Source organism: Bombina bombina, chromosome 6, assembly GCF_027579735.1.
Source record: "Bombina bombina isolate aBomBom1 chromosome 6, aBomBom1.pri, whole genome shotgun sequence".
Classification (NCBI taxonomy): domain Eukaryota; kingdom Metazoa; phylum Chordata; class Amphibia; order Anura; family Bombinatoridae; genus Bombina; species Bombina bombina.
Genome location: NC_069504.1, coordinates 1,147,896,004 through 1,147,923,985, shown reverse-complemented (window position 1 = coordinate 1,147,923,985; position 27,982 = coordinate 1,147,896,004). Strand labels below are relative to the sequence as shown.

Here is a 27,982-nt window from a genome sequence, read left to right as displayed (position 1 = left end):
ATACAAAATAAACACTGCCGATATAACAAAGAGAGTGCCTAAAAGACTGCCTAAAACAAATAAAGACACTGCATAAACAGCATAAAAAAGGCAATAAAGAGTGCCTAATACTACATAAGCAGCATTATAACAAATTTATAAAAAAAAAAAAACATATATACAACATAAAAAAGGCAATAAAGAGTGCCTAATACTACATAAGCAGCATTATAACAAACCGATTTAAAAAAACATATATACAGCATAAAAAAGGCAATAAAGAGTGCCTAATAAGAATAAACCTTAAAAAACATATATACTGCATAAAAAAAGTGACTACAAAGAAGTGCATAAAAAAAAAAAAAAGAGTCTTTAAAACAAACTAAAGAGTGCTGCATAAAAATAAAAATAGAAGAATGCCTCCTAAAAGAATTTTAACACAGGAAGATGCAGAAAACGTTAAACGCAGAAGAAAAGAAACTCAACGTATACGACGGACACATATGACTGAACAACAAAGGGTAACTCTACGCAAAAAGGATTCTTCAAAAAAACGGATTTGTAGGGCCAATATGACTGCTCAGGAAAAATGTCTCCAACTGGACATGCAAAGATCACGTTCTGCTGCACGTAGAAAAAAAAAAAAAAAAAAATAGTACTAACATCAACCATTCATTATTTAATGAAGACAATGTCCCGATGCACACATGTGGTCAACTTAATGTTTATTGCAAATTTTGCATGGCAAAGCATTTTCCAGAGGAACAACCAAGCGATAAGCTTTTTAATAAATGCTGCAATAAAGGAAAAATAACATTACCTCATATACAAATTTCACCACTGATCCAACAACTAATGACTGGACAACACACACATTCAAAGAATTTTATGCAAAATATCCGTTCTATAAATAGTGCATTGGCGTTTGCATCAATGGGAGCAAACATTGCACCACCTCCAGGATATGGCCCATACTGTTTTAGAATAAATGGCCAAATTTATCACCGATCTGGTGCTTTGCATCCAGAAAATGATGATCAACGCAAATTTGCACAACTCTACATTTTGAGTCCTGAGGAAGCTGCGGACCAACGAGCAGCACTAAAAGAAAATTCAGGATGTCACATTGAACTTTTGAGGGAGTTAAGTTCATATATGTCTCAGTATAACCCTTTTGCAAAAGCATGTAAAATGCTCTATGAGGTAGAGCAAGAATGCATCCATGAAGCATCTTTAAATGGAGTTCAAAATTCTAAAGTTTCAATGGTAATTCTGCAGGACAGAACATCAGATTACCGAAGATATAACGTACAAAGAGTTAATGAGGTTGCTGTTATTTTCCAAAATTCTGATGGTGAACCTCCTCTTGAACGTGACCTTCTTATTCATTGCCGATCTACAGATCAAACAAAAAAAACTGAAAGAATAAGTGTTTTAGATCCTAATCTTGAACCATTGCTGTATCCTTTCCATATGGGGACCAAAGTTGGGGTTCCAATATTGCTCTTAACTACAGGCCAACATCAATTAGTGATGTACAAAGAAGAGTAACCACCAATCCAAGGATAAGAGTTAGCCAAATGAAATACTACTCTTACAGAATTTCAATTAGGGATCAATTCAATCCTTTCCTTAGTGCTGGCAAGTTGACGCAGCAGTACTTTGTTGATGCTTATGTCAAGACTGAGGCCAACAGACTCAACTATATCCGTCAAAATCAATCTAATCTTCGCATTGAAAAATATACAGGATTAATGGATTACATTCAAAGTGAGGCTGCTGCACAGGGCCTGATGCCTGGAAAAGCAGTTATTTTGCCATCATCTTTTCAGGGAAGTCCACGAAATATGGCCCAAAACTACCATGATGCTATGGCCATTGTTAGAAAATATGGAAAACCGGATTACTTCATCACCATGACCTGCAACCCTAAATGGCCTGAGATACTTGATAACCTATTAGAAGGTCAAGCAGTGGAGTTCAGACCAGATTTGGTAGCAAGAGTTTTCAATCTCAAATTAAATTCTCTTTTGAATGATATCTTGAACAAACATGTTCTTGGAAGTCCTTGTGCAAAAGTGCATGTAATAGAGTTTCAAAAAAGAGGATTACCACATGCTCATATCCTTTTAATATTGAAAGCCGAAGACAAGCCAAATGATGCTGAAACCATTGACACTTTTATATCAGCTGAAATTCCTGATGAACAGATTTATCCAAGACTACATGCTATTGTAATAAAGCATATGATACACGGTCCATGTGGAGAACATAATTTAAATTCTCCATGCATGGTTGATGGTAATTGCAGCAAGAATTTTCCAAAAAATTTTCAAAAAGAAACTTTAATTAATGTTGATGGATATCCGCGATATCGTAGACAAAAAAATGACACCACTGTAATTGTCAAAGGGAAAAAAATTGACAACTCATGGGTAGTTCCATATAGCCCATACTTCTGCTTGAAATACAACTGCCATATAAATGTAGAGAGTTGTGTTTCTGTTAAAAGTGTTAAATATCTCTTCAAATATGTATATAAAGGTTACGATTGTGCAAATATTTCCATTAAGGAACATAATACACTACAGCATGATGAAATTCAAAATTTTTTGGACACAAGATATGTCAGTGCTCCTGAAGCTGTTTGGAGGTTGTATGGTTTTTTGATGCACCATCAAACACATACAATAATAAGACTTCAAGTTCATCTTCCAGGCGAACAAGATGTATATTTCCATAATGAAAACGTACAATTAGCTGCAGAAAAGGCACAAGACAGGGATACCACTTTGACAGCATACTTTAAGTTGAATGTGGATAATAATGCGGCACGTGAACTTTTTTACTCTGACATTCCTCAACATTTTGTATTTGATGTAAAAAACCGTAAGTGGAATCCAAGACAAAGAGGAGCAGATACAACAATTGGCAGATTGTATAATGTAAATATTTCATCAGATTTGGAGAGATTTTGTTTGAGGTTATTGCTCTTGCACTTAAAAGGAGCAATATCCTTTAAGGACTTACGAACTGTTAATGGACAAGTTTGTCACACATTCAAAGAAGCTGTCCAAAAGCTTTCACTTTTAGATGACGACGCTACATGGGATCTTACACTTAACGAATCAGCATCTCAACAGATGCCTAAACAAATGAGGGAACTGTTTGCTTATTTGTGTATATTTGTTGTCCCACCTAATGTCCCACAACTCTTTGAAAAATACAAACATGATCTTTATGAAGATTATTCACGTCATGAAGACCACATTGATGATTGCAAAAGTTGCAAAAATTTGGCATTAACAGATATTCAAAATGTTCTCATATTGCATAGTAAACGTTGTGAAGATTTTGGACTACCCAATCCATCAAACTTCATTCCAGAAATGCAATTCAACTATGTTACACACTTGGAAGCCCAAGTTGGAGCACAACTTCAAGAAGCATTAAACATCGAGCAAAAAGCTGCATTTGACAATGTAATGTCTGCAATTGATAATGAAAATTTACCACACAGATGTTTTTTTATTGATGGACCTGGTGGAAGTGGCAAGACTTATTTATATAAAACATTATTGAGTACTTTACGTGGACGCACAGATGGAGTTCTTCCTGTTGCCTCTACAGGAATAGCAGCTAATCTCCTTGATGGTGGCAGAACTTACCATTCACAGTTTAAGCTTCCAATTCCATTACTGGAAACATCAACATCAAATATGAGAATGACTTCAAAAGATGCAGAGTTCATACGTAATGCTAAATTGATTATTTGGGATGAGGCCTCAATGACACCCGGTATAGCTCTAAAATGTGTAAATAACCTTCTTCAGGAAATTATGCAGAACAATAAGCCATTTGGTGGAAAAGTTATACTCCTTGGTGGAGACTTCAGACAAACACTCCCAGTTCTTCCTCATTGCAATAGAACTGCTATTGTGGAAGCTACTATAAAGTTATATGATCACTGGGATAAATTTAAAATTTTAAAATTGAAGAATAATGTGCGTTCAGTGGATCCAGAATTTAGCAATTGGCTACTAAAATTAGGACAGGGTTCATTAAATAATTCAGAGGGCCTTCCTGAGGATTTAGTTGAGATCCCTTCCAAATTAATATGCAATGATTGTATCATATCTGAAATTTTTGGAAAAAAAATTCTTCCATCTGATCTTCACAGTTTTTCAAAAAAGGCCATTTTGTGTACGAAAAATTGTCATGTTGATCAAATCAATGAGCATGTATTAAATATACTCGATGGTGATGAAAAAATATATCTGAGTTCAGATTCAATTGATGATCAGACAGATGAAGATGCACAAAACTATCCCATAGAGTTTCTAAACGAATTAGCTCCATCAGGAATGCCTCTTCATAAGTTAAAAATAAAATTGGGAAGTATTATTATGTTGCTCAGAAATCTGAACACAAAAAAAGGTCTGTGCAATGGAACAAGATTGATAGTTAAAGATCTTAAGCCAAATCTATTAATTGCAGAAGTACTCACAGGAACAGCAAAAAAACAAATGGTGTTTATTCCGAGAATAGATTTAGCCCCTGCCAACACTGAACTACCATTCATTTTACGAAGGAGACAGTTTCCAATCAAACTTGCATTTGCAATGACCATCAACAAATCACAAGGTCAAACGTTAGACAAAGTAGGAATATTTCTTCCAGAACCAGTATTCAGTCATGGACAACTTTATGTTGCAATGTCTCGAGTTCGTACATCATCTGATGTCAAAATTAAGATACTTCAAAGTTCAAAGCATGGAAAGATATTACCAAACAGTGATAAAATTTATACAAAAAACATTGTTTATAAAGAAATATACTTTAAATAAACAAATAAGTTGTGTATTTTTAATTAGTTAGAAGTAATTTTGTATTATTTAGAGCAACAATATTATTCATGTACAAATTAAACTTTATTTTAATTTAATTTACTAAAAATAAAAATATGACTTTATGTCTACTTTAATGTTTATATCTTATGTTATTTTTTTGAATAACAAAAAAAAAAAAAAAAAAAAAAATTTGGCCCGTGTACACGGGCTTTAACACTAGTATAATATATTTCATTTAATTTGTAGTTTAATGTAATTGTAGGATGATAGTTAGGGTAGGTTAATTAGTAGTTTAATATAATTGTAGGATAATAGTTAGGGTAGGTTAATTAGTAGTTTAATATAGTTTAATGTAATTGTAGGATAATAGTTAGGGTAGGTTAATTAGTAGTTTAATATAGTTTAATGTAATTGTAGGATAATAGTTAGGGTAGGTTAATTAGTAGTTTAATATAGTTTAATGTAATTGTAGGATAATAGTTAGGGTAGATTAATTAGTAGTTTAACATAGTTTAATGTAATTGTAGGATAATAGTTAGGGTAGGTTAATTAGTAGTTTAATATAGTTTAATGTAATTGTAGGATAATAGTTAGGGTAGGTTAATTAGAAGTTTAATATAGTTTAATTTAAATCTAAAGGTAAGTTTTAATTTATTATTAGATAGGGATGAGTTAATATTTAATATAAAGTTAGCGGGTTGTTAGGTTTAGGGGTTAATAGGTTAATATAGTTTATGGCGATGTGGGGGGCTGGTGACTTAGGGGTTAATAGGTTTAGTAAGTGGTAGTGATGTGGGAGGCCAGGGGTTTAGGGGTTAATAACATTATTTAGTTGCGGTGGGCTCCGGGAGCGGATGGTTACGGGTTAGTACATTTAGTTAGTTGCGGCGGTATTGGGAAGCGGCAAAATAGGTGTTAATAAGTTTATTAGAGTTGCGGTGGGCTCCAGGAGCGGTGGGATAGGGGTTAATAACTTTATTTAGTTGTGGCGGGGTCCGGGAGCGGAGGGATAGGGGTTAAACAGTATAGTATAGCGGCAGTGTTTAGTGACAGTATATAAATAAAGCTGGGAAAAAGCTGAATAGCAGCGAGATTGATGACTGTTAGTTAACAGTCCGCTGCTCATCACCCTTTACTTGGTTTGCGGCTTTTTGACAGCTTTTTATATAAATATGGAGAGCGTATTCAGGTCCGTGGCTGTGATGTTAGGCGATGTCAGGCGAGCCTATTGGTACCGTTGAATGCAAGAAAGTTGACTGCTTGATACATATGCCTCTATATCTGCACATTTAAGCTATGACCTACTACATATCTGTTTGGAGCTAAAACTCGAAATTTGCTTAAAAAAAATGGTTAAAGCGCATCCTATATCTGCACATTTAAGCTATGACCTGCTACATATCTGTTTGGAGCTAAAACTAGACATTTGCTAAAAGAGACAAAAAATGGTTAAAGCGCATCCTAAGGCCTCTAGTTATCAAGGTCTGGCGGACCTGATCCAACACTGCGGATCAGGTCCGCCAGACCTCGCTGAATACGGCGAGCAATACACTCGCTGTATTCAGCATTGCACCAGCACCTCACAAGAGCTGCTGGTGCAACGCCGCCCCCTGCAGACTTGCGGCCAATGGGCCGCCAGCAGGGGGCGGTCAATCAACCCGATCGTACTCGATCGGGTTGATTTCCGGCGATGTCTGTCCGCCTGCTCAGAGCAGGTTATGGAGCAGCGGTCTTTGTGACCGCTGCTTCATAACTGCTGTTTCTCGCGAGCCTGCAGGAGCTTGATACATATGCCCCTATATCTGCACATTTAAGCTACGACCTGCTACTTATCTGTTTGGAGCTAAAACTAGACATTTGCTGAAAGAGATAAATAAATGGTTAAAGTGCATCCAATATCTGCACATTACACAAACACAACTGTTTGCGAACATTACAGTGGCAATTGTCTAACTTCTGAACCATGCTGTGCACAAGTACTCACCAATGAGCCACCCATGGGGAAATTGCTGCTGCCAGAGTAAGGACTGTCTGAGAATACGGGCATCATGACTGGCCCCTCCCGAAATTCGCAAACACATTCATAATTCTCATACTATGAAAGTGTTTGCGATTTCGGAAGGGACGCTCATCTGCTGGAGCCCGCATTTCAGCTATTGCATAGAAATCCCTCTTCAGTCACCTCCAATCATTCTCATTTTTAAGGGAATCCTACGTAAAGCCTAATAATTCTTATCATGGCGTTCAGAAACCTTTAAAAAAACCACAGAGAAGGTACCCTGAGACAATCCAGATATGTACCCCTCTCCACATTGAAAGCTTCCGGACGCCATGACATGTATGCAGCAAAGCATCTTGGACATGCCAGGGATTGCAGTGCGCATACGTCTGCGTGACTCCAGATAAGGCTTAAGTATATCATACAGGCTCAAGAGCTTATATTTGTCGAAAACCTTGAACTCGCTCATGTTATCCAAGGTGAGCCTCATCCTGTGAACACGAGGACCCCTAAACGTTAACCATGCATCTCTTGGAGACGCAGAGCCTGCTTGAGTCTGTTGTACATAACTTGTCCAACAGCACCTACACAATCTAACTGGGAGTTATCCATATTTGCAAAGCCAAGCAGCACAAAGCTAAACAGCAGAGCAAACACACAAGGAGAAACAAGGTGTACAAACACACAAAAGTGATTTGATACAATGTCGATCACAAGGGACGTATTGGCCATGTTGTTTGGGTGATTTATAGTGCAAAAGGTCCAATGGTAGTGTGTTCGTAATGATTGCTGATTGTATACACTTGATTGTATCTGAGCGGCGCAAATGCTTTCAAAATGGGTGGGGTTTTTTTGTTTGTTAAAATTTTGTTTTTCCCCAATAAATCGTAATGTGAAAGTGTTAAAGTGTAAAACCTAACATATACAGTGCATCTTCGGAATGCTTGTTCATATGCATAACAAATATTTAGTAAACGCGATCTTTTATTAAAAACCACACGTTCACACTAACATGATTGAAAGTGCATACTTGTGTATAATGTGTGCATAGACATGGCATAGAATCTGATCAATCAATGTTACTGCAATATTGTTGCAAAACGATAAAGTAACGGCTGATATCTATAATATTATATATAAGTGATTGTCGAGATTTCAATATTGTACGTGTCCCATTGAAATCGCAATAATAAATAAGATCTTCCAAACCTCTTGTCTACGTATATGTAATATTGTAGTATTGAGTGAGAAACTGATGAAAGGGACAGTAATGGTTGAAGCTTAGAATGATGTCATCATATTAGCAACATGGCTGTCTAGTTTCCAAATCTTCGTTCTTTTGTTCTAGTTTGCAACATTCTGATTGTGTGATGATTAAAAAGATAAAGGTGTGTTTTGTTGTTGTGTGATGTGTGTTATGTACATCTATGTATGTATTGTGATTCTCTCTCACATATGCTGATTTATATAAAGCAGTATAGCATTGTTGTTGTGTGATGTGTGTTATGTACATCTATGTATGTATTGTGATTCTCTCTCACATATGCTGATTTATATAAAGCAATATAGTATTGTTGTTGTGTGATGTGTTATGTACAACTATGAATGTATTGTGATTCTCTCCCACATATGCTGATTTATATAAAGCAGTATAGCATTGTTGTTGTGTGATGTGTGTTATGTACATCTATGTATGTATTGTGATTCTCTCACACATATGCTGATTTATATAAAGCAATATAATATTGTTGTTGTGTGATGTGTGTTATGTACATCTATGTATGTATTGTGATTCTCTCCCACATATGCTGATTTATATAAAGCAGTATAGCATTGTTGTTGTGTGATGTGTGTTATGTACATCTATGTATGTATTGTGATTCTCTCACACATATGCTGATTTATATAAAGCAATATAGTATTGTTGTTGTGTGATGTGTGTTATGTACATCTATGTATGTATTGTGATTCTCTCACACATATGCTGATTTATATAAAGCAGTATAGTATTGTTGTTGTGTGATGTGTTATGTACATCTATGTATGTATTGTGATTCTCTCCCACATATGCTGATTTATATAAAGCAGTATAGCATTGTTGTTGTGTAATGTGTGTTATGTACATCTATGTATGTATTGTGATTCTCTCCCACATATGCTGATTTATATAAAGCAGTATAGCATTGTTGTTGTGTAATGTGTGTTATGTACATCTATGTATGTATTGTGATTCTCTCACACATATGCTGATTTATATAAAGCAGTATAGCATTGTTGTTGTGTGATGTGTGTTATGTACATCTATGTATGTATTGTGATTCTCTCCCACATATGCTGATTTATATAAAGCAGTATAGCTTTGTTGTTGTGTGATGTGTGTTATGTACATCTATGGGGGGTAGTTATCAAGCCGTCAACCTCAAATACGCTGCGTATTCCGCAGCGTATTTGTGGCGAGGCTGATACGCCTTAGTTATCAAAGGCTCGAGACCGGCAAAAGTAGAATTTTGTGATGTCAGCTTCGATCCGCCGGACTCAGTCCGACACAGATCGATTCTTACGTCACTCCAGATGTTCCGCACACAAGTGCGGCACATTCTCACTACTTTTGCTAGCTATCAAAAAACTAGCAGGTACGCTCGGCACTTTTACGGCCCAGCGTACCTGGTTTTCAAAGCGCCAGCCTGGAGGTGGCGGATCCCATAGGAATCAATGGGAGTCTGACCATAGCGAAAGTACAAGTTCGCTGCTGACAGACATCCCATTGATTTCTATGGGAGCTGTCTACACCTAACACCCTAACATGTACCCGAGTCTAAACACCACTAATCTGACCCCCCCTACACCGCCGCAAATAAATAAAGTTATTACCCCCTAAACCGCCGCTCCCGGAGCCCACCGCAAGCTACTCTATACATATTAACCCCTAAACCGCCGCTCCCGGAGCCCACCGCAACTATAATAAATGTATTAACCCCTAACCCGCCGCTCCCTGAACCCGCCGCAACCTATATTAAATGTATTAACCCCTATCCTGCCCCCCCTACACCGTCGCCACCTATAATAAATTTATTAACCCCTATCCTGCCCCCCACTACGCCGCCGCCACTGTAATAAAATGATTAACCCCTAAACCTAACCCTAACGCCCCCTAACTTAAATATTAATTCAATAAATCTAAATAAATTAACTCTTATTAACTAAATGAATCCTATTTAAAACTAAATACTTACCTTTAAAATAAACCCTAATATAGCTACAATATAAATAATAATTATATTCTAGCTATTTTAGGATTTATTTTTATTTTACAGGTACCTTTCAATTTATTTTAACCATGTACAATAACTATTAAATAGTTATTAACTATTTAATAGCTTACCTAGCTAAAATAAAGAGAAATGTACCTGTGAAATAAATCCTAACCTAAGTTACAATTAAACCTAATACTACACTATCATTAAATTAACTAAATAAACTACCTACAAAGAACTACAATGAAATACAATTACATAAACTAACTAAAGTACAAAAAATAAAAAAAGCTAAGTTACAAAAAATAAAAAATTAAGTTACAAACATGTTAAAAATATTACAACAATTTTAAGCTACTTACACCTAATCTAAGCCCCCTAATAAAATAACAAACCCCCCCAAAATAAAAAAAATCCCTACCCTATTCTAAATTACATAAATTTCAAAGCTCTTTTACCTTACCAGCCCTTAAAAGGGCCATTTGTGGGGGCATGCCCCAAAAAGTTCAGCTCTTTTGCCTGTAAAATAAAAATACAACCCCCCCCAACATTAAAACCCACCACCCACATACCCCTAATCTAACCCAAACCCCCCTTACAAAAACCTAACACTAATCCCCTGAAGATCATCCTACCTTGAGTCGTCTTCACTCAGCCGAGCCACCGATGGAACTGAAGAGGACATCCGGAGCGGAAGAAGTTAATCCTCCAAGCGGCGCTGAAGAAATCTTCCATCCGATGAAGTCATCATCCAGGCGGCGCTGAAGAAGTCTTCGATCCGGCCGATGTCATCTTCAAAGAGGCGCTGAAGAGGTCTTCTATCCGGGCGAAGTCATCTTCCAAGCCGGGTCTTGAATCTTCCTTCCGCCGACGCGGAACCACCTTCTTCACCGACGGACTACGACGAATGACGGCTCCTTTAAGGGACGTCATCCAAGATGGCGTCCCCTCAATTCCGATTGGCTGATAGGATTCTATCAGCCAATCGGAATTAAGGTAGGAAAATCTGATTGGCTGATGGAATCAGCCAATCAGATTGAGCTCGCATTCTATTGGCTGTTCCGATCAGCCAATGGAATGCAAGCTCAATCTGATTGGCTGATTGGATCAGCCAATCGGATTGAACTTGAATCTGATTGGCTGATTCCATCAGCCAATCAGATTTTCCTACCTTAATTCCGATTGGCTGATAGAATCCTATCAGCCAATCGGAATTGAGGGGACGCCATCTTGGATGACGTCCCTTAAAGGAGCCGTCATTCGTCGTAGTCCGTCGGTGAAGAAGGTGGTTCCGCGTCGGCGGAAGGAAGATTCAAGACCCGGCTTGGAAGATGACTTCGCCCGGATAGAAGACCTCTTCAGCGCCTCTTTGAAGATGACATCGGCCGGATCGAAGACTTATTCAGCGCCGCCTGGATGATGACTTCATCGGATGGAAGATTTCTTCAGCGCCGCTTGGAGGATTAACTTCTTCCGCTCCGGATGTCCTCTTCAGTTCCATCGGTGGCTCGGCTGAGTGAAGACGACTCAAGGTAGGATGATCTTCAGGGGATTAGTGTTAGGTTTTTGTAAGGGGGGTTTGGGTTAGATTAGGGGTATGTGGGTGGTGGGTTTTAATGTTGGGGGGGGGTTGTATTTTTATTTTACAGGCAAAAGAGCTGAACTTTTTGGGGCATGCCCCCACAAATGGCCCTTTTAAGGGCTGGTAAGGTAAAAGAGCTTTGAAATTTATGTAATTTAGAATAGGGTAGGGATTTTTTTTATTTTGGGGGGGTTTGTTATTTTATTAGGGGGCTTAGATTAGATGTAAGTAGCTTAAAATTGTTGTAATATTTTTAACATGTTTGTAACTTAATTTTTTATTTTTTGTAACTTAGCTTTTTTTATTTTTTGTACTTTAGTTAGTTTATGTAATTGTATTTCATTGTAGTTCTTTGTAGGTAGTTTATTTAGTTAATTTAATGATAGTGTAGTATTAGGTTTAATTGTAACTTAAGTTAGGATTTATTTTACAGGTAATTTTGTATTTCTTTTAGCTAGGTAGTTATTAAATAGTTAATAACTATTTAATAACTATTCTAACTAGCTAAAATAAATACAAAGTTACCTGTAAAATAAATATAAATCCTAAGATAGCTATAATATAATTATTAATTATATTGTAGCTATCTTAGGGTTTATTTTACAGGTAAGTATTTATTTTTAAATAGGAATAATTTATTAAAGTATAGTGTAGTGTTAGGTGTAATTGTAACTTAGGTTAGGATTTATTTCACAGGTACATTTCTCTTTATTTTAGCTAGGTAAGCTATTAAATAGTTAATAACTATTTAATAGTTATTGTACATGGTTAAAATAAATTGAAAGGTACCTGTAAAATAAAAATAAATCCTAAGATAGCTAGAATATAATTATTATTTATATTGTAGCTATATTAGGGTTTATTTTAAAGGTAAGTATTTAGTTTTAAATAGGATTCATTTAGTTAATAAGAGTTAATTTATTTAGATTTATTTAATTAATATTTAAGTTAGGGGGGCGTTATGGTTAGGGTTAGACTTAGGTTTAGGGGTTAATCATTTTATTACAGTGGCGGCGGCGTAGTGGGGGGCAGGATAGGGGTTAATAAATTTATTATAGGTTGCGGCGAGTTCATGGAGCGGCGGTTTAGGGGTTAAACTATTTATTTAGTTGCGGAGAGGTGCGGGATCAGCAGGATAGGGGTTAATAATTTTATAATAGAGGGCGACGGTATAGGGGGGGCAGGATAGGGGTTACTAGGTATAATGTAGGTGGCAGCGGTGTCCGGGAGCGGCGGTTTAGGGGTTAATACATTTATAAGAGTTGCGGCGGGGTCTAGGAGCGGCGGTTTAGGGGTTAATACATTTATAAGAGTTGCGGCGGGGTCTAGGAGCGGTGGTTTAGGGGTTAATACATTTATAAGAGTTGCGGCGGGGTCTAGGAGCGGCGGTTTAGGGGTTAGTAACTTTATTTAGTTGCGGGGGGCTCCGGGAGCGCCGGTATAGGGGGCAGAACAGTGCAGTTTAGTGTGAGTGCTTAGTGACAGGCTAGCAATAAAGCTGGGAAAAAGCCGAAGGGCAGCGAGATCGGATGAGTGATAACTGTCACAGTCCGCTGCTCATCGCCCCGCGACTTTTTGACAGCTTTATTTGATAACTTAGGCGAACGTATTCAAGGTCCGCGGCGGCGAAGGTAGGCGAGCTTAGGCGGACGTATTGGGCCGGCGAAGCCAGAAAAGTAGACGGCTTGATAACTAGCCCCCTATGTATGTATTGTGATTCTCTCACACATATGCTGATTTATATAAAGCAGTATAGCATTGTTATTGTGTGCTGTGTGTTATGTACATCTATGTATATATTGTGATTCTCTCCCACGTATGTTCATTTATATAAAGCAGTATAGCATTGTTGTTGTGTGATGTGTTATGTACATCTATGTATGTATTGTGACTCTCTCACACATATGCTGATTTATATAAAGCAGTATAGCATTGTTGTTGTGTGATGTGTTATGTACATCTATGTATGTATTGTGACTCTCTCACACATATGCTGATTTATATAAAGCAGTATAGCATTGTTGTTGTGTGATGCGTGTTATGTACATCTATGTATGTATTGTGATTCTCTCTCACATATGCTGATTTATATAAAGCAGTATAGCATTGTTGTTGTGTGATGTGTGTTATGTACATCTATGTATGTATTGTGATTCTCTCCCACATATGCTGATTTATATAAAGCAGTATAGCATTGTTGTTGTGTGATGTGTTATGTACATCTATGTATGTATTGTGATTCTCTCACACATATGCTGATTTATATAAAGCAGTATAGCATTGTTGTGTGATGTGTGTTATGTACATCTATGTATTGTGATTCTCTCACACATATGCTGACTTATATAAAGCAGTATAGCATTGTTGTTGTGTGATGTGTTATGTACATCTATGTATGTATTGTGATTCTCTCCCACATATGATGATTTATATAAAGCAATATAGCATTGTTGTTGTGTGATGTGTGTTATGTACATCTATGTATGTATTGTGATTCTCTCTCACATATGCTGATTTATATAAAGCAGTATAGCATTGTTGTTGTGTAATGTGTGTTATGTACATCTATGTATGTATTGTGATTCTCTCACACATATGCTGATTTATATAAAGCAGTATAGCATTGTTGTTGTGTGATGTGTGTTATGTACATCTATGTATTGTGATTCTCTCCCACATATGCTGATTTATATAAAGCAGTATAGCATTGTTGTTGTGTGATGTGTGTTATGTACATCTATGTATGTATTGTGATTCTCTCACACATATGCTGATTTATATAAAGCAGTATAGCATTGTTGTTGTGTGATGTGTGTTATGTACATCTATGTATGTATTGTGATTCTCTCACACATATGCTGATTTATATAAAGCAGTATAGCATTGTTGTTGTGTGATGTGTTATGTACATCTATGTATGTATTGTGATTCTCTCACACATATGCTGATTTATATAAAGCAGTATAGCATTGTTGTTGTGTGATGTGTGTTATGTACATCTATGTATGTATTGTGATTCTCTCACACATATGCTGATTTATATAAAGCAATATAGCATTGTTGTTGTGTGATGTGTGTTATGTACATCTATGTATGTATTGTGATTCTCTCCCACATATGATGATTTATATAAAGCAATATAGCATTGTTGTTGTGTGATGTGTGTTATGTACATCTATGTATTGTGATTCTCTCCCACATATGCTGATTTATATAAAGCAGTATAGCATTGTTGTTGTGTGATGTGTGTTATGTACATCTATGTATGTATTGTGATTCTCTCCCACATATGCTGATTTATATAAAGCAGTATAGCATTGTTGTTGTGTGATGTGTGTTATGTACATCTATGTATTGTGATTCTCTCCCACATATGCTGATTTATATAAAGCAGTATAGTATTGTTGTTGTGTGATGTGTTATGTACATCTATGTATGTATTGTGATTCTCTCCCACATATGCTGATTTATATAAAGCAGTATAGTATTGTTGTTGTGTGATGTGTTATGTACATCTATGTATCTATTGTGATTCTCTCACACATATGCTGATTTATATAAAGCAGTATAGCATTGTTGTTGTGTGATGTGTTATGTACATCTATGTATGTATTGTGATTCTCTCACACATATGCTGATTTATATAAAGCAGTATAGCATTGTTGTTGTGTGATGTGTGTTATGTACATCTATGTATGTATTGTGATTCTCTCCCACATATGCTGACTTATATAAAGCAGTATAGCATTGTTGTTGTGTGATGCGTGTTATGTACATCTATGTATGTATTGTGATTTTCTCCCACATATGCTGATTTATATAAAGCAGTATAGCATTGTTGTTGTGTGATGCGTGTTATGTACATCTATGTATGTATTGTGATTTTCTCCCACATATGCTGATTTATATAAAGCAGTATAGCATTGTTGTTGTGTGATGCGTTATGTACATCTATGTATGTATTGTGATTCTCTCCCACATATGCTGATTTATATAAAGCAGTATAGCATTGTTGTTGTGTGATGTGTGTTATGTACATCTATGTATGTATTGTGATTCTCTCCCACATATGCTGATTTATATAAAGCAGTATAGCATTGTTATTGTGTGATGTGTGTTATGTACATCTATGTATGTATTGTGATTCTCTCACACATATGCTGATTTATATAAAGCAGTATAGCATTGTTGTTGTGTGATGTGTGTTATGTACATCTATGTATGTATTGTGATTCTCTCACACATATGCTGATTTATATAAAGCAGTATAGCATTGTTGTTGTGTAATGTGTGTTATGTACATCTATGTATGTATTGTGATTCTCTCCTACATATGCTGATTAATATAAAGCAGTATAGCATTGTTGTTGTGTGATGTGTGTTATGTACATCTATGTATGTATTGTGATTCTCTCCCCCATATGCTGATTTATATAAAGCAGTATAGCATTGTTATTGTGTGATGTGTTATGTACATCTATGTATGTATTGTGATTCTCTCCCACATATGCTGATTTATATAAAGCAGTATAGCATTGTTGTTGTGTGATGTGTGTTATGTACATCTATGTATGTATTGTGATTCTCTCCCACATATGCTTATTTATATAAAGCAGTATAGTATTGTTGTTGTTTGATGTGTGTTATGTACATCTATGTATGTATTGTGATTCTCTCCCACATATGCTGATTTATATAAAGCAGTATAGCATTGTTATTGTGTGATGTGTGTTATGTACATCTATGTATGTATTGTGATTCTCTCCCACATATGCTGATTTATATAAAGCAGTATAGCATTGTTGTTGTGTGATGTGTGTTATGTACATCTATGTATGTATTGTGATTCTCTCCCACATATGCTGATTTATATAAAGCAGTATAGCATTGTTGTTGTGTGATGTGTGTTATGTACATCTATGTATGTATTGTGATTCTCTCCCACATATGTTCATTTATATAAAGCAGTATAGCATTGTTGTTTTGTGATGTGTGTTATGTACATCTATGTATGTATTGTGATTCTCTCCCACATATGCTGATTTATATAAAGCAGTATAGCATTGTTGTTGTGTGATGCGTGTTATGTACATCTATGTATGTATTGTGATTCTCTCACACATATGCTGATTTATATAAAGCAGTATAGCATTGTTGTTGTGTGATGTGTGTTATGTACATCTATGTATATATTGTGATTCTCTCCCACATATGCTGATTTATATAAAGCAGTATAGCATTGTTGTTGTGTGATGTGTGTTATGTACATCTATGTATGTATTGTGATTCTCTCCCACATATGCTGATTTATATAAAGCAGTATAGTATTGTTGTTGTGTGATGTGTGTTATGTACATCTATGTATGTATTGTGATTCTCTCACACATATGCTGATTTATATAAAGCAGCATAGCATTGTTGTTGTGTGATGTGTGTTATGTACATCTATGTATGTATTGTGATTCTCTCCCACATATGCTGATTTATATAAAGCAGTATAGCATTGTTGTTGTGTGATGTGTGTTATGTACATCTATGTATGTATTGTGATTCTCTCACACATATGCTGATTTATATAAAGCAGTATAGCATTGTTGTTGTGTGATGTGTGTTATGTACATCTATGTATGTATTGTTATTCTCTCCCACATATGCTGATTTATATAAAGCAATAAAGCATTGTTGTTGTGTGATGCGTGTTATGTACATCTATGTATGTATTGTGATTCTCTCACACATATGCTGATTTATATAAAGCAGTATAGCATTGTTGTTGTGTGATGTGTGTTATGTACATCTATGTATGTATTGTGATTCTCTCCCACATTTGTTCATTCATATAAAGCAGTATAGCATTGTTGTTGTGTGATGTGTGTTATGTACATCTATGTATGTATTGTGATTCTCTCCCACATCTGTTCATTCATATAAAGCAGTATAGCGTTGTTGTTCCTTCCAAAAAAGGATATCTTATAATTATACTGAATTCCTAATGTTATATTATGAGTAAATCATGATGTTAAAGGGACACTAAAGCCATAATTTATTTTTCATGATTCAGAGAGAGAATCCAATGTTAAACAACCTTCCAATGTACTTGTATGATGTAAATCTGTTCATTGTTTATATATCGTTTGTTGAATAAATAGCAATGCACATGTGTGAGGCAATCACAGAAGGCATCTAAGTGCAGCCACCAATAATCATCTGCTGAGCCTACCTAGATATGCTGTTCATCAAAGCATATGAAGAGAATAAATCAAATGATATAACAGACGTAAATGAGACAACTGTTTAAAATTGCCTACTGTTTCTGAATAATTAAATCTAAAAATGTATTTTTATGTCCGTTTAAATGTGTGTTAATTCTTGAAACTGATTTCGTATTGGTGATGATAGAATGGATTGTGATTTATAGTTGATGTAATGTAATTTCCTAAATGATTTTGATGTTGTAGTGATGTTGTAGTGATGTTCACACATGTAAAACACATAACTCCAGTGCCAAATAGTATATTTCGTGATCTATTTGTCATTGCGGGACCTACGCAAGAATGAATGAATTAGCGCAACAACTATAACGCTGCCATTATGAGTTTTAAAAGAGAAAAATATTGCGTGCGTTACGGAAAGAGGCCGGTCACGTTCATGAACACGTATTCCCAATAGAAGTCAATGGAGGTTAGAAATTCAAAGAAAAAAACTTCTAACACTTCCAAAGTGAGTGACGTCATGTCATTCTGTGAAAAAGTACCTGAAATCTTGATCATTTCATATTTAAAAAATGTTTTGTGAACGTAATGTGCTGTATATTGTTTGTATGTAGCAAATTCTGTATGTATGTGATGATATTTGTACGTAATGTGCTGTATACAGGGAGTGCAGAATTATTAGGCAAGTTGTATTTTTGAGGATTAATTTTATTATTGAACAACAACCATGCTCTCAATGAACCCAAAAAACTCATTAATATCAAAGCTGAATAGTTTTAGAAGTAGTTTTTAGTTTGTTTTTAGTTATAGCTATTTTAGGGGGATATCTGTGTGTGCAGGTGACTATTACTGTGCATAATTATTAGGCAACTTAATAAAAAACAAATATATACCCATTTCAATTATTTATTTTTACCAGTGAAACCAATATAACATCTCAACATTCACAAATATACATTTCCTACATTCAAAAACAAAACAAAAACAAATCAGTGACCAATATAGCCACCTTTCTTTGCAAGGACACTCAAAAGCCTGCCATCCATGGATTCTGTCAGTGTTTTGATCTGTTCACCATCAACATTGCGTGCAGCAGCAACCACAGCCTCCCAGACACTGTTCAGAGAGGTGTACTGTTTTCCCTCCTTGTAAATCTCACATTTGATGATGGACCACAGGTTCTCAATGGGGTTCAGATCAGGTGAACAAGGAGGCCATATCATTAGATTTTCTTCTTTTATACCCTTTCTTGCCAGCCACGCTGTGGAGTACTTGGACGCGTGTGATGGAGCATTGTACTGCATGAAAATCATGTTTTTCTTGAAGGATGCAGACTTCTTCCTGTACCACTGCTTGAAGAAGGTGTCTTCCAGAAACTGGCAGTAGGACTGGGAGTTGAGCTTGACTCCATCCTCAACCCGAAAAGGCCCCACAAGCTCATCTTTGATGATACCAGCCCAAACCAGTACTCCACCTCCACCTTGCTGGCGTCTGAGTCGGACTGGAGCTCTCTGCCCTTTACCAATCCAGCCACGGGCCCATCCATCTGGCCCATCAAGACTCACTCTCATTTCATCAGTCCATAAAACCTTAGAAAAATCAGTCTTGAGATATTTCTTGGCCCAGTCTTGACGTTTCAGCTTGTGTGTCTTGTTCAGTGGTGGTCGTCTTTCAGCCTTTCTTACCTTGGCCATGTCTCTGAGTATTGCACACCTTGTGCTTTTGGGCACTCCAGTGATGTTGCAGCTCTGAAATATGGCCAAACTGGTGGCAAGTGGCATCTTGGCAGCTGCACGCTTGACTTTTCTCAGTTCATGGGCAGTTATTTTGCGCCTTGGTTTTTCCACACGCTTCTTGCAACCCTGTTGACTATTTTGAATGAAACGCTTGATTGTTCGATGATCACGCTTCAGAAGCTTTGCAATTTTAAGAGTGCTGCATCCCTCTGCAAGATATCTCACTATTTTTTACTTTTCTGAGCCTGTCAAGTCCTTCTTTTGACCCATTTTGCCAAAGGAAAGGAAGTTGCCTAATAATTATGCACACCTGATATAGGGTGTTGATGTCATTAGACCACACCCCTTCTCATTACAGAGATGCACATCACCTAATATGCTTAATTGGTAGTAGGCTTTCGAGCCTATACAGCTTGGAGTAAGACAACATGCATAAAGAGGATGATGTGGTCAAAATACTCATTTGCCTAATAATTCTGCACTCCCTGTATTGTCGGTATGTATCTAATTCTGTATGTATGTGATGCTAATTGTACGTAATGTGCTGTATATTGTTTGTATGTATCTAATTCTGTATGTATGTGATGCTAATTGTACGTAATGTGCTGTATATTGTTTGTATGTAGCGAATTCTGTATGTATGTGATGATATTTGTACGTAATGTGCTGTATATTGTTTGTATGTAGCGAATTCTGTATGTATGTGATGATATTTGTACGTAATGTGCTGTATATTGTTTGTATGTATCTAATTGTGTATGTATGTGATGTTATTTGTACCTAATGTGCTGTATATTGTTTGTATGTATTTTAATTGTGTATGTATGTGATGCTATTTGTACGTAATGTTCTGTATATTGTTTGTATGTATCTAATTGTGTATGTATGTGATGCTATTTGTACGTAATGTGCTGTATATTGTTTGTATGTATCTAATTCTGTATGTATGTGATGCTAATTGTACGTAATGTGCTGTATATTGTTTGTATGTATATAATTGTGTATGTATGTGATGTTATTTGTACCTAATGTGCTGTATATTGTTTGTATGTATCTAATTCTGTATGTATATGATGATATTTGTACGTAATGTGCTGTATATTGTTTGTATGTAGCGAATTCTGTATGTATGTCATGCTATTTGTACGTAATGTGCTGTATATTGTTTATATGTAGCGAATTCTGTATGTATGTGATGCTAATTGTACGTAATGTGCTGTATATTGTTTGTATGTATCTAATTGTGTATGTATGTGATGTTATTTGTACCTAATGTGCTGTATATCGTTTGTATGTATCTAATTGTGTATGTATGTGATAATATTTGTACGTAATGTGCTGTATATTGTTTGTATGTAGCGAATTCTGTATCTATGTGATGCTATTTGTACGTAATGTGCTGTATATTGTTTATATGTAGCGTATTCTGTATGTATGTGATGCTAATTGTACGTAATGCGCTGTATATTGTTTGTATGTATCTAATTGTGTATGTATGTGATGATATTTGTACGTAATGTGCTGTATATTGTTTGTATGTATCTAATTGTGTATGTATGTGATGCTATTTGTACGTAATGTGCTGTATATTGTTTGTATGTATCTAATTCTGTATGTATGTGATGATATTTGTACGTAATGTGCTGTATATTGTTTGTATGTATCTAATTGTGTATGTATGTAATGCTATTTGTACGTAATGTGCTGTATATTGTTTGTATGTATCTAATTGTGTATGTATGTGATGTTATTTGTACGTAATGTGCTGTATATTGTTTGTATGTATCTAATTGTGTATGTATGTGATGCTATTTGTACGTAATGTGCTGTATATTGTTTGTATGTATCTAATTGTGTATGTATGTGATGTTATTTGTACGTAATGTGCTGTATATTGTCTGTATGTATCTAATTGTGTATGTATGTGATGATATTTGTACGTAATGTGCTGTATATTGTCTGTATGTATCTAATTGTGTATGTATGTGATGCTATTTGTACGTAATGTGCTGTATATTGTTTGTATGTAGCGAATTCTGTATGTATGTGATGATATTTGTACGTAATGTGCTGTATATTGTTTGTATGTAGCGAATTCTGTATGTTTATGATGATATTTGTACGTAATGTGCTGTATATTGTTTGTATGTATCTAATTGTGTATGTATGTGATGCTATTTGTACGTAATGTGCTGTATATTGTTTGTATGTATCTAATTGTGTATGTATGTGATGCTATTTGTACGTAATGTGCTGTATATTGTTTGTATGTATCTAATTGTGTATGTATGTGATGCTATTTGTACATAATGTGCTGTATATTGTTTGTATGTAGCGAATTCTGTATGTATGTGATGTTATTTGTACGTAATGTGCTGTATAATGTTTGTATGTATCTAATTGTGTATGTATGTGATGTTATTTGTACGTAATGTGCTGTATATTGTTTGTATGTATCTAATTCTGTATGTATGTGATGCTAATTGTATGTAATGTGCTGTATATTGTTTGTATGTATCTAATTCTGTATGTATGTGATGTTATTTGTACGTAATGTGCTGTATATTGTTTGTATGTATCTAATTGTGTATGTATGTGATGTTATTTGTACGTAATGTGCTGTATATTGTCTGTATGTATCTAATTCTGTATGTATGTGATGATATTTGTACGTAATGTGCTGTATATTGTTTGTATGTATATAATTCTGTATGTATGTGATGATATTTGTACGTAATGTGCTGTATATTGTTTGTATGTATATAATTCTGTATGTATGTGATGATATTTGTACGTAATAGGCTGTATATTGTTTGTATGTATATAATTCTGTATGTATGTGATGCTATTTGTACGTAATGTGCTGTATATTGTTTGTGTGTATCTAATTCTGTATGTATGTGATGCTATTTGTACGTAATGTGCTGCATATTGTTTGTATGTATCTAATTGTGTATGTATGTGATGCTATTTGTACGTAATGTGCTGTATATTGTTTGTATGTATCTAATTGTGTATGTATGTGATGCTATTTGTACGTAATGTGCTGCATATTGTTTGTATGTAGCGAATTCTGTATGTATGTAATGATATTTGTACGTAATAGGCTGTATATTGTTTGTATGTAGCGAATTCTGTATGTATGTGATGATATTTGTACGTAATAGGCTGTATATTGTTTGTATGTAGCGAATTCTGTATGTATGTAATGATATTTGTACGTAATAGGCTGTATATTGTTTGTATGTATCTAATTCTGTATGTATGTGATGCTATTTGTACGTAATGTGCTGTATATTGTTTGTATGTATCTAATTGTGTATGTATGTGATGATATTTGTACGTAATGTGCTGTATATTGTTTGTATGTAGCGAATTCTGTATGTATGTGATGCTAATTGTACGTAATGTGCTGTATATTGTTTATATGTGGCGAATTCTGTATGTATGTAATGATATTTGTACGTAATAGGCTGTATATTGTTTGTATGTAGCGAATTCTGTATGTAATGATATTTGTACGTAATAGGCTGTATATTGTTTGTATGTAGCGAATTCTGTATGTATGTGATGATATTTGTACATAATAGGCTGTATATTGTTTGTATGTAGCGAATTCTGTATGTATGTAATGATATTTGTACGTAATAGGCTGTATATTGTTTGTATGTAGCGAATTCTGTATGTATGTGATGATATTTGTACATAATAGGCTGTATATTGTTTGTATGTAGCGAATTCTGTATGTATGTAATGATATTTGTACGTAATAGGCTGTATATTGTTTGTATGTATCTAATTCTGTATCTATGTGATACTATTTGTACGTAATGTGCTGTATATTGTTTGTATGTATCTAATTCTGTATGTATGTGATGTTATTTGTGCTGTATATTGTCTGTATGTATCTAATTGTGTATGTATTTGATGTTATTTGTACGTAATGTGCTGTATATTGTTTGTATGTATCTAATTCTGTATGTATGTGATGATATTTGTACGTAATGTGCTGTATATTGTTTGTATGTAGCAAATTCTGTATATATGTGATGATATTTTTACGTATTGTGCTGTATATTGTCTGTATGTATCTAATTGTGTATGTATGTGATGCTATTTGTACGTAATGTGCTGTATATTGTTTGTATGTATCTAATTGTGTATGTATGTGATGCTATTTGTACGTAATGTGCTGTATATTGTATGTATCTAATTGTGTATGTATGTGATGCTAATTGTACGTAATGTGCTGTATATTGTTTGTATGTATCTAATTCTGTATGTATGTGATGCTATTTGTACGTAATGTGCTGTATATTGTTTGTATGTATCTAATTGTGTATGTATGTGATGATATTTGTACGTAATGTGCTGTATATTGTTTGTATGTAGCGAATTCTGTATGTATGTGATGCTAATTGTACGTAATGTGCTGTATATTGTTTATATGTAGCGAATTCTGTATGTATGTAATGATATTTTTACGTAATAGGCTGTATATTGTTTGTATGTTGCGAATTCTGTATGTATGTGATGATATTTGTACGTAATGTGCTGTATATTGTTTGTATGTAGCAAATTCTGTATGTATGTAATGATATTTGTACGTAATAGGCTGTATATTGTTTGTATGTAGCGAATTCTGTATGTATGTAATGATATTTGTACGTAATAGGCTGTATATTGTTTGTATGTAGCGAATTCTGTATGTATGTAATGATATTTGTACGTAATAGGCTGTATATTGTTTGTATGTAGCGAATTCTGTATGTATGTGATATTTGTACGTAATGTGCTGTATATTGTTTGTATGTAGCGAATTCTGTATGTATGTGATGATATTTGTACGTAATGTCCTGTATATTGTTTGTATGTATCTAATTGTGTATGTATGTGATGCTATTTGTACGTAATGTGCTGTATATTGTCTGTATGTATCTAATTGTGTATGTATGTGATGTTATTTGTACGTAATGTGCTGTATATTTTTTGTATGTATCTAATTGTGTATGTATGTGATGATATTTGTACGTAATGTGCTGTATATTGTTTGTATTAATCTAATTGTGTATGTATGTGATGTTATTTGTACGTAATGTGCTGTATATTGTTTGTATGTATCTAATTGTGTATGTATGTGATGTTATTTGTACGTAATGTGCTGTATATTGTCTGTATGTATCTAATTGTGTATGTATGTGATGATATTTGTACGTAATGTGCTGTATATTGTCTGTATGTAGCGAATTCTGTATGTATGTGATGATATTTGTACGTAATAGGCTGTATATTGTTTGTATGTAGCGAATTCTGTATGTATGTAATGATATTTGTACGTAATAGGCTGTATATTGTTTGTATGTAGCGAATTCTGTATCTATGTGATACTATTTGTACGTAATGTACTGTATATTGTTTGTATGTATCTAATTCTGTATGTATGTGATGTTATTTGTGCTGTATATTGTCTGTATGTATCTAATTGTGTATGTATTTGATGTTATTTGTACGTAATGTGCTGTATATTGTCTGTATGTATCTAATTCTGTATGTATGTAATGATATTTGTACGTAATAGGCTGTATATTGTTTGTATGTATATAATTCTGTATGTATGTAATGATATTTGTACGTAATAGGCTGTATATTGTTTGTATGTAGCAAATTCTGTATGTATGTAATGATATTTGTACGTAATGTGCTGTATATTGTTTGTATGTAGCGAATTCTGTATGTATGTAATGATATTTGTACGTAATAGGCTGTATATTGTTTGTGTGTAGCGAATTCTGTATGTATTGAGCAGCTACTTATTTAGTAACTTACCTGCTAGACCCATTGGTGATCTATCTCATCTATTTGTGTGCCTCATTCCTATATAGCCATACATAATTTACCTTTGGCATATTCCTCTATATTATATTAGGAGTTCTTACTCTCGTATCAGAGTTTTATACTATTACACAGTGGGGTAATCTGTGTGCGTTCTGTCGCCAACCCCACACTTGTACTCCTGAGTAATACTCCAGTATAGAAGTACCTTCGCTACTTTCTTGTGCTTTTAATACACACACCCATTTTATTTACAATTCGCTACATACAGACAGCGCTGGCATTACGGGTTTTTAGAAACCCGGCGTTAGCCGCAAAAAAGTGAGCGTAGAGCAAAATTTTGCTCCACATCTCACCTCAATACCAGCGCTGCTTACGTTAGCGGTGAGCTGGTAAAACATGCTTGTGCACGATTTCCCCATAGGAATCAATGGGGGAGAGCTGGCTGAAAAAAAACCCTGCAAAAAAGCAGCGTTCAGCTCCTAATGCAGCCCCATTGATTCCTATGGGGAAATATAGGGGTTAAACAGTTTAGTATAGTGTGGGTGTTTAGTAACAGTATACAAATAAAGCTGTGAAAAAGCCAAAGAGCAGCGAGATCGATGACTGTTAGTTAACAACAGTCCGCTGCTCATCACACCGTCCTTGGTGCATGGCTTTTTGTCAGCTTTTTTGTTAAATATGGAGAACGTATTCAGGTCCGCGGCAGCGGAATTATACGATGTCAGGCGAGCGTATTGGTGCCGGCAAATGCAGCACAGCTGACGGCTTGATAAGTAGGCCCCATAGTCTCTTTGCATAACAGCTTTAAGACTCTTCTATTGTTCTATTCAAATTCCAAAAGAGGGATTGTCCTTGGAACAGTATAAAACCCTGTGCCTTTGCTTGCAATCAAGGGGTCGATCCGATATAAATCGTCGCCCGCAAAAGCCGGCGACGCCAATATTTGCGCGGATTTGGTATCACATATACGGCGTAACCTAGAAGTTACGCGCGCATATTTCTGCCGTCGCCCGTAGTTTTTTGGGCCATAGGCAGGTATACCAAACCCGCGCAGTTTGGTATCCAATATACAGCGTAAGGACTTACGTGGCGAAAATGGAGAAAACTTACTCCATTTTCACCTCGCCACAAAAAGCAGCCGTAAGAAGCCTTACGCTGACTATTGGAGCCCCGTAACTCCCTAAACTAACTAGAAAATAAACCTAACACCTAACGCATGCGCAATGTCTATCTCCCTGTCAACCGCGATCTGCTAAAATAAACCTAACACCTAACGCATGCGCAATGTCTATCTCCCAGTCAACCGTGATCCCCCCCCCCCGAAATCCCTAATAAAGTTATTACCCCCTAAACCGCCGCTCCCGGACCCCGCCGCCATCTACATAAACTAACCCCCTACTGTGAGCCTCTAAAACCGCCGCCATCTACCTTATCTATCCCCTAATCTGACCCCTTACACCGCCCCCATCTATATAAAAATTATTAACCCCTAATGTAAGCCCCTTACACCGCCGCCATCTCTATTAAAATGATTAACCCCTAATTTAATCTACCTACCCCGCCGCCAGCTATATTATCTATATTAACCCTAAGTATATTATAGTTAATATAGGTATTACATTATATATATTAACTATATTAACCCTAATTATATTAGGGTTAATATAGTTAATATAGTTACTATAGTATTTATATTAACTATATTAACTCTATCTAACCCTAACTAAATTTATATTAAATTAATCTAATTCATTTATAAACTAAAATATTCCTATTTAAATCTAAATACTTACCTATAAAATAAACCCTAAGATAGCTACAATATAATTAATAATTACATTGTAGCTATGTTAGGGTTAATATTTATTTTACAGGTAAATTGTTAATTATTTTAACTAGGTATAATAGATATTAAATAGTTATTAACTATTTAATATCTACCTAGTTAAAATAATTACCCAATTACCTGTAAAATAAATCCTAACCTAAGTTACAAATACACCTACACTATCAATAAATTTAATAAACTACAAACATCTATCTAAAAATACAATTAAATTAACTAAACTAAATTACAAAAAAAAACAAACACTAAATTACAAAAAATAAAAAAAAGATTACAAGATATTTAAGCTAATTACACCTATTCTAAGCCCCCTAATAAAATAATAAACCCCCAAAATAAAAAATATTCCCTGCCCTATTCTAAATTCAACAAATTTCAAAGCTCTTTACCTTACCAGCCCTTAAAAGGGCCTTTTGTGGGGCATGCCCCAAAGAATTCAGCTCTTTTGCATACAACAAATACAATACCCCCCCCCCATTACAACCCACCACCCACATACCCCTATTCTAAACCCACCCAAACCCCCCTTAAAAAAGCCTAACACTACCCCCCTGAAGATCTCCCTACCTTGTCTTCACCACACCGGGCCGAACTCCTGATCCGATCCGGGCGATGTCTTCCTCCAAGCGGCAAAGAAGAATTCTTCCTCCGGCGATGTCATCCTCCAAGCGGCAAAGAAGAATTCTTCC

The 27,982-nt window shown here is 35.2% G+C and overlaps 2 protein-coding genes across 2 annotated transcripts in view; both read left to right on the top strand.

The window, feature by feature from the left end:
• Positions 1 to 626: 626 nt before the first annotated feature.
• LOC128664930 (uncharacterized) lies at positions 627 to 1,470 on the top strand (the record flags this gene model as incomplete). The annotated part of the gene is made up of 1 exon (XM_053719722.1): positions 627 to 1,470. A coding segment is annotated over exon 1 (792 nt), but the record flags the coding sequence as incomplete, so codon positions are not given.
• A 2-nt stretch (positions 1,471 to 1,472) lies between these two features.
• LOC128664929 (uncharacterized) overlaps positions 1,473 to 27,982 on the top strand; it is a 55,874-nt gene continuing 29,364 nt past the window's right edge. Inside the window, exon 1 of the mRNA XM_053719721.1 lies at positions 1,473 to 4,773. Within this exon, the coding sequence (XP_053575696.1) occupies positions 1,560 to 4,773 (3,214 nt within the window). The 5' untranslated portion in view covers positions 1,473 to 1,559. The remainder of the gene's footprint in view (positions 4,774 to 27,982) is intronic.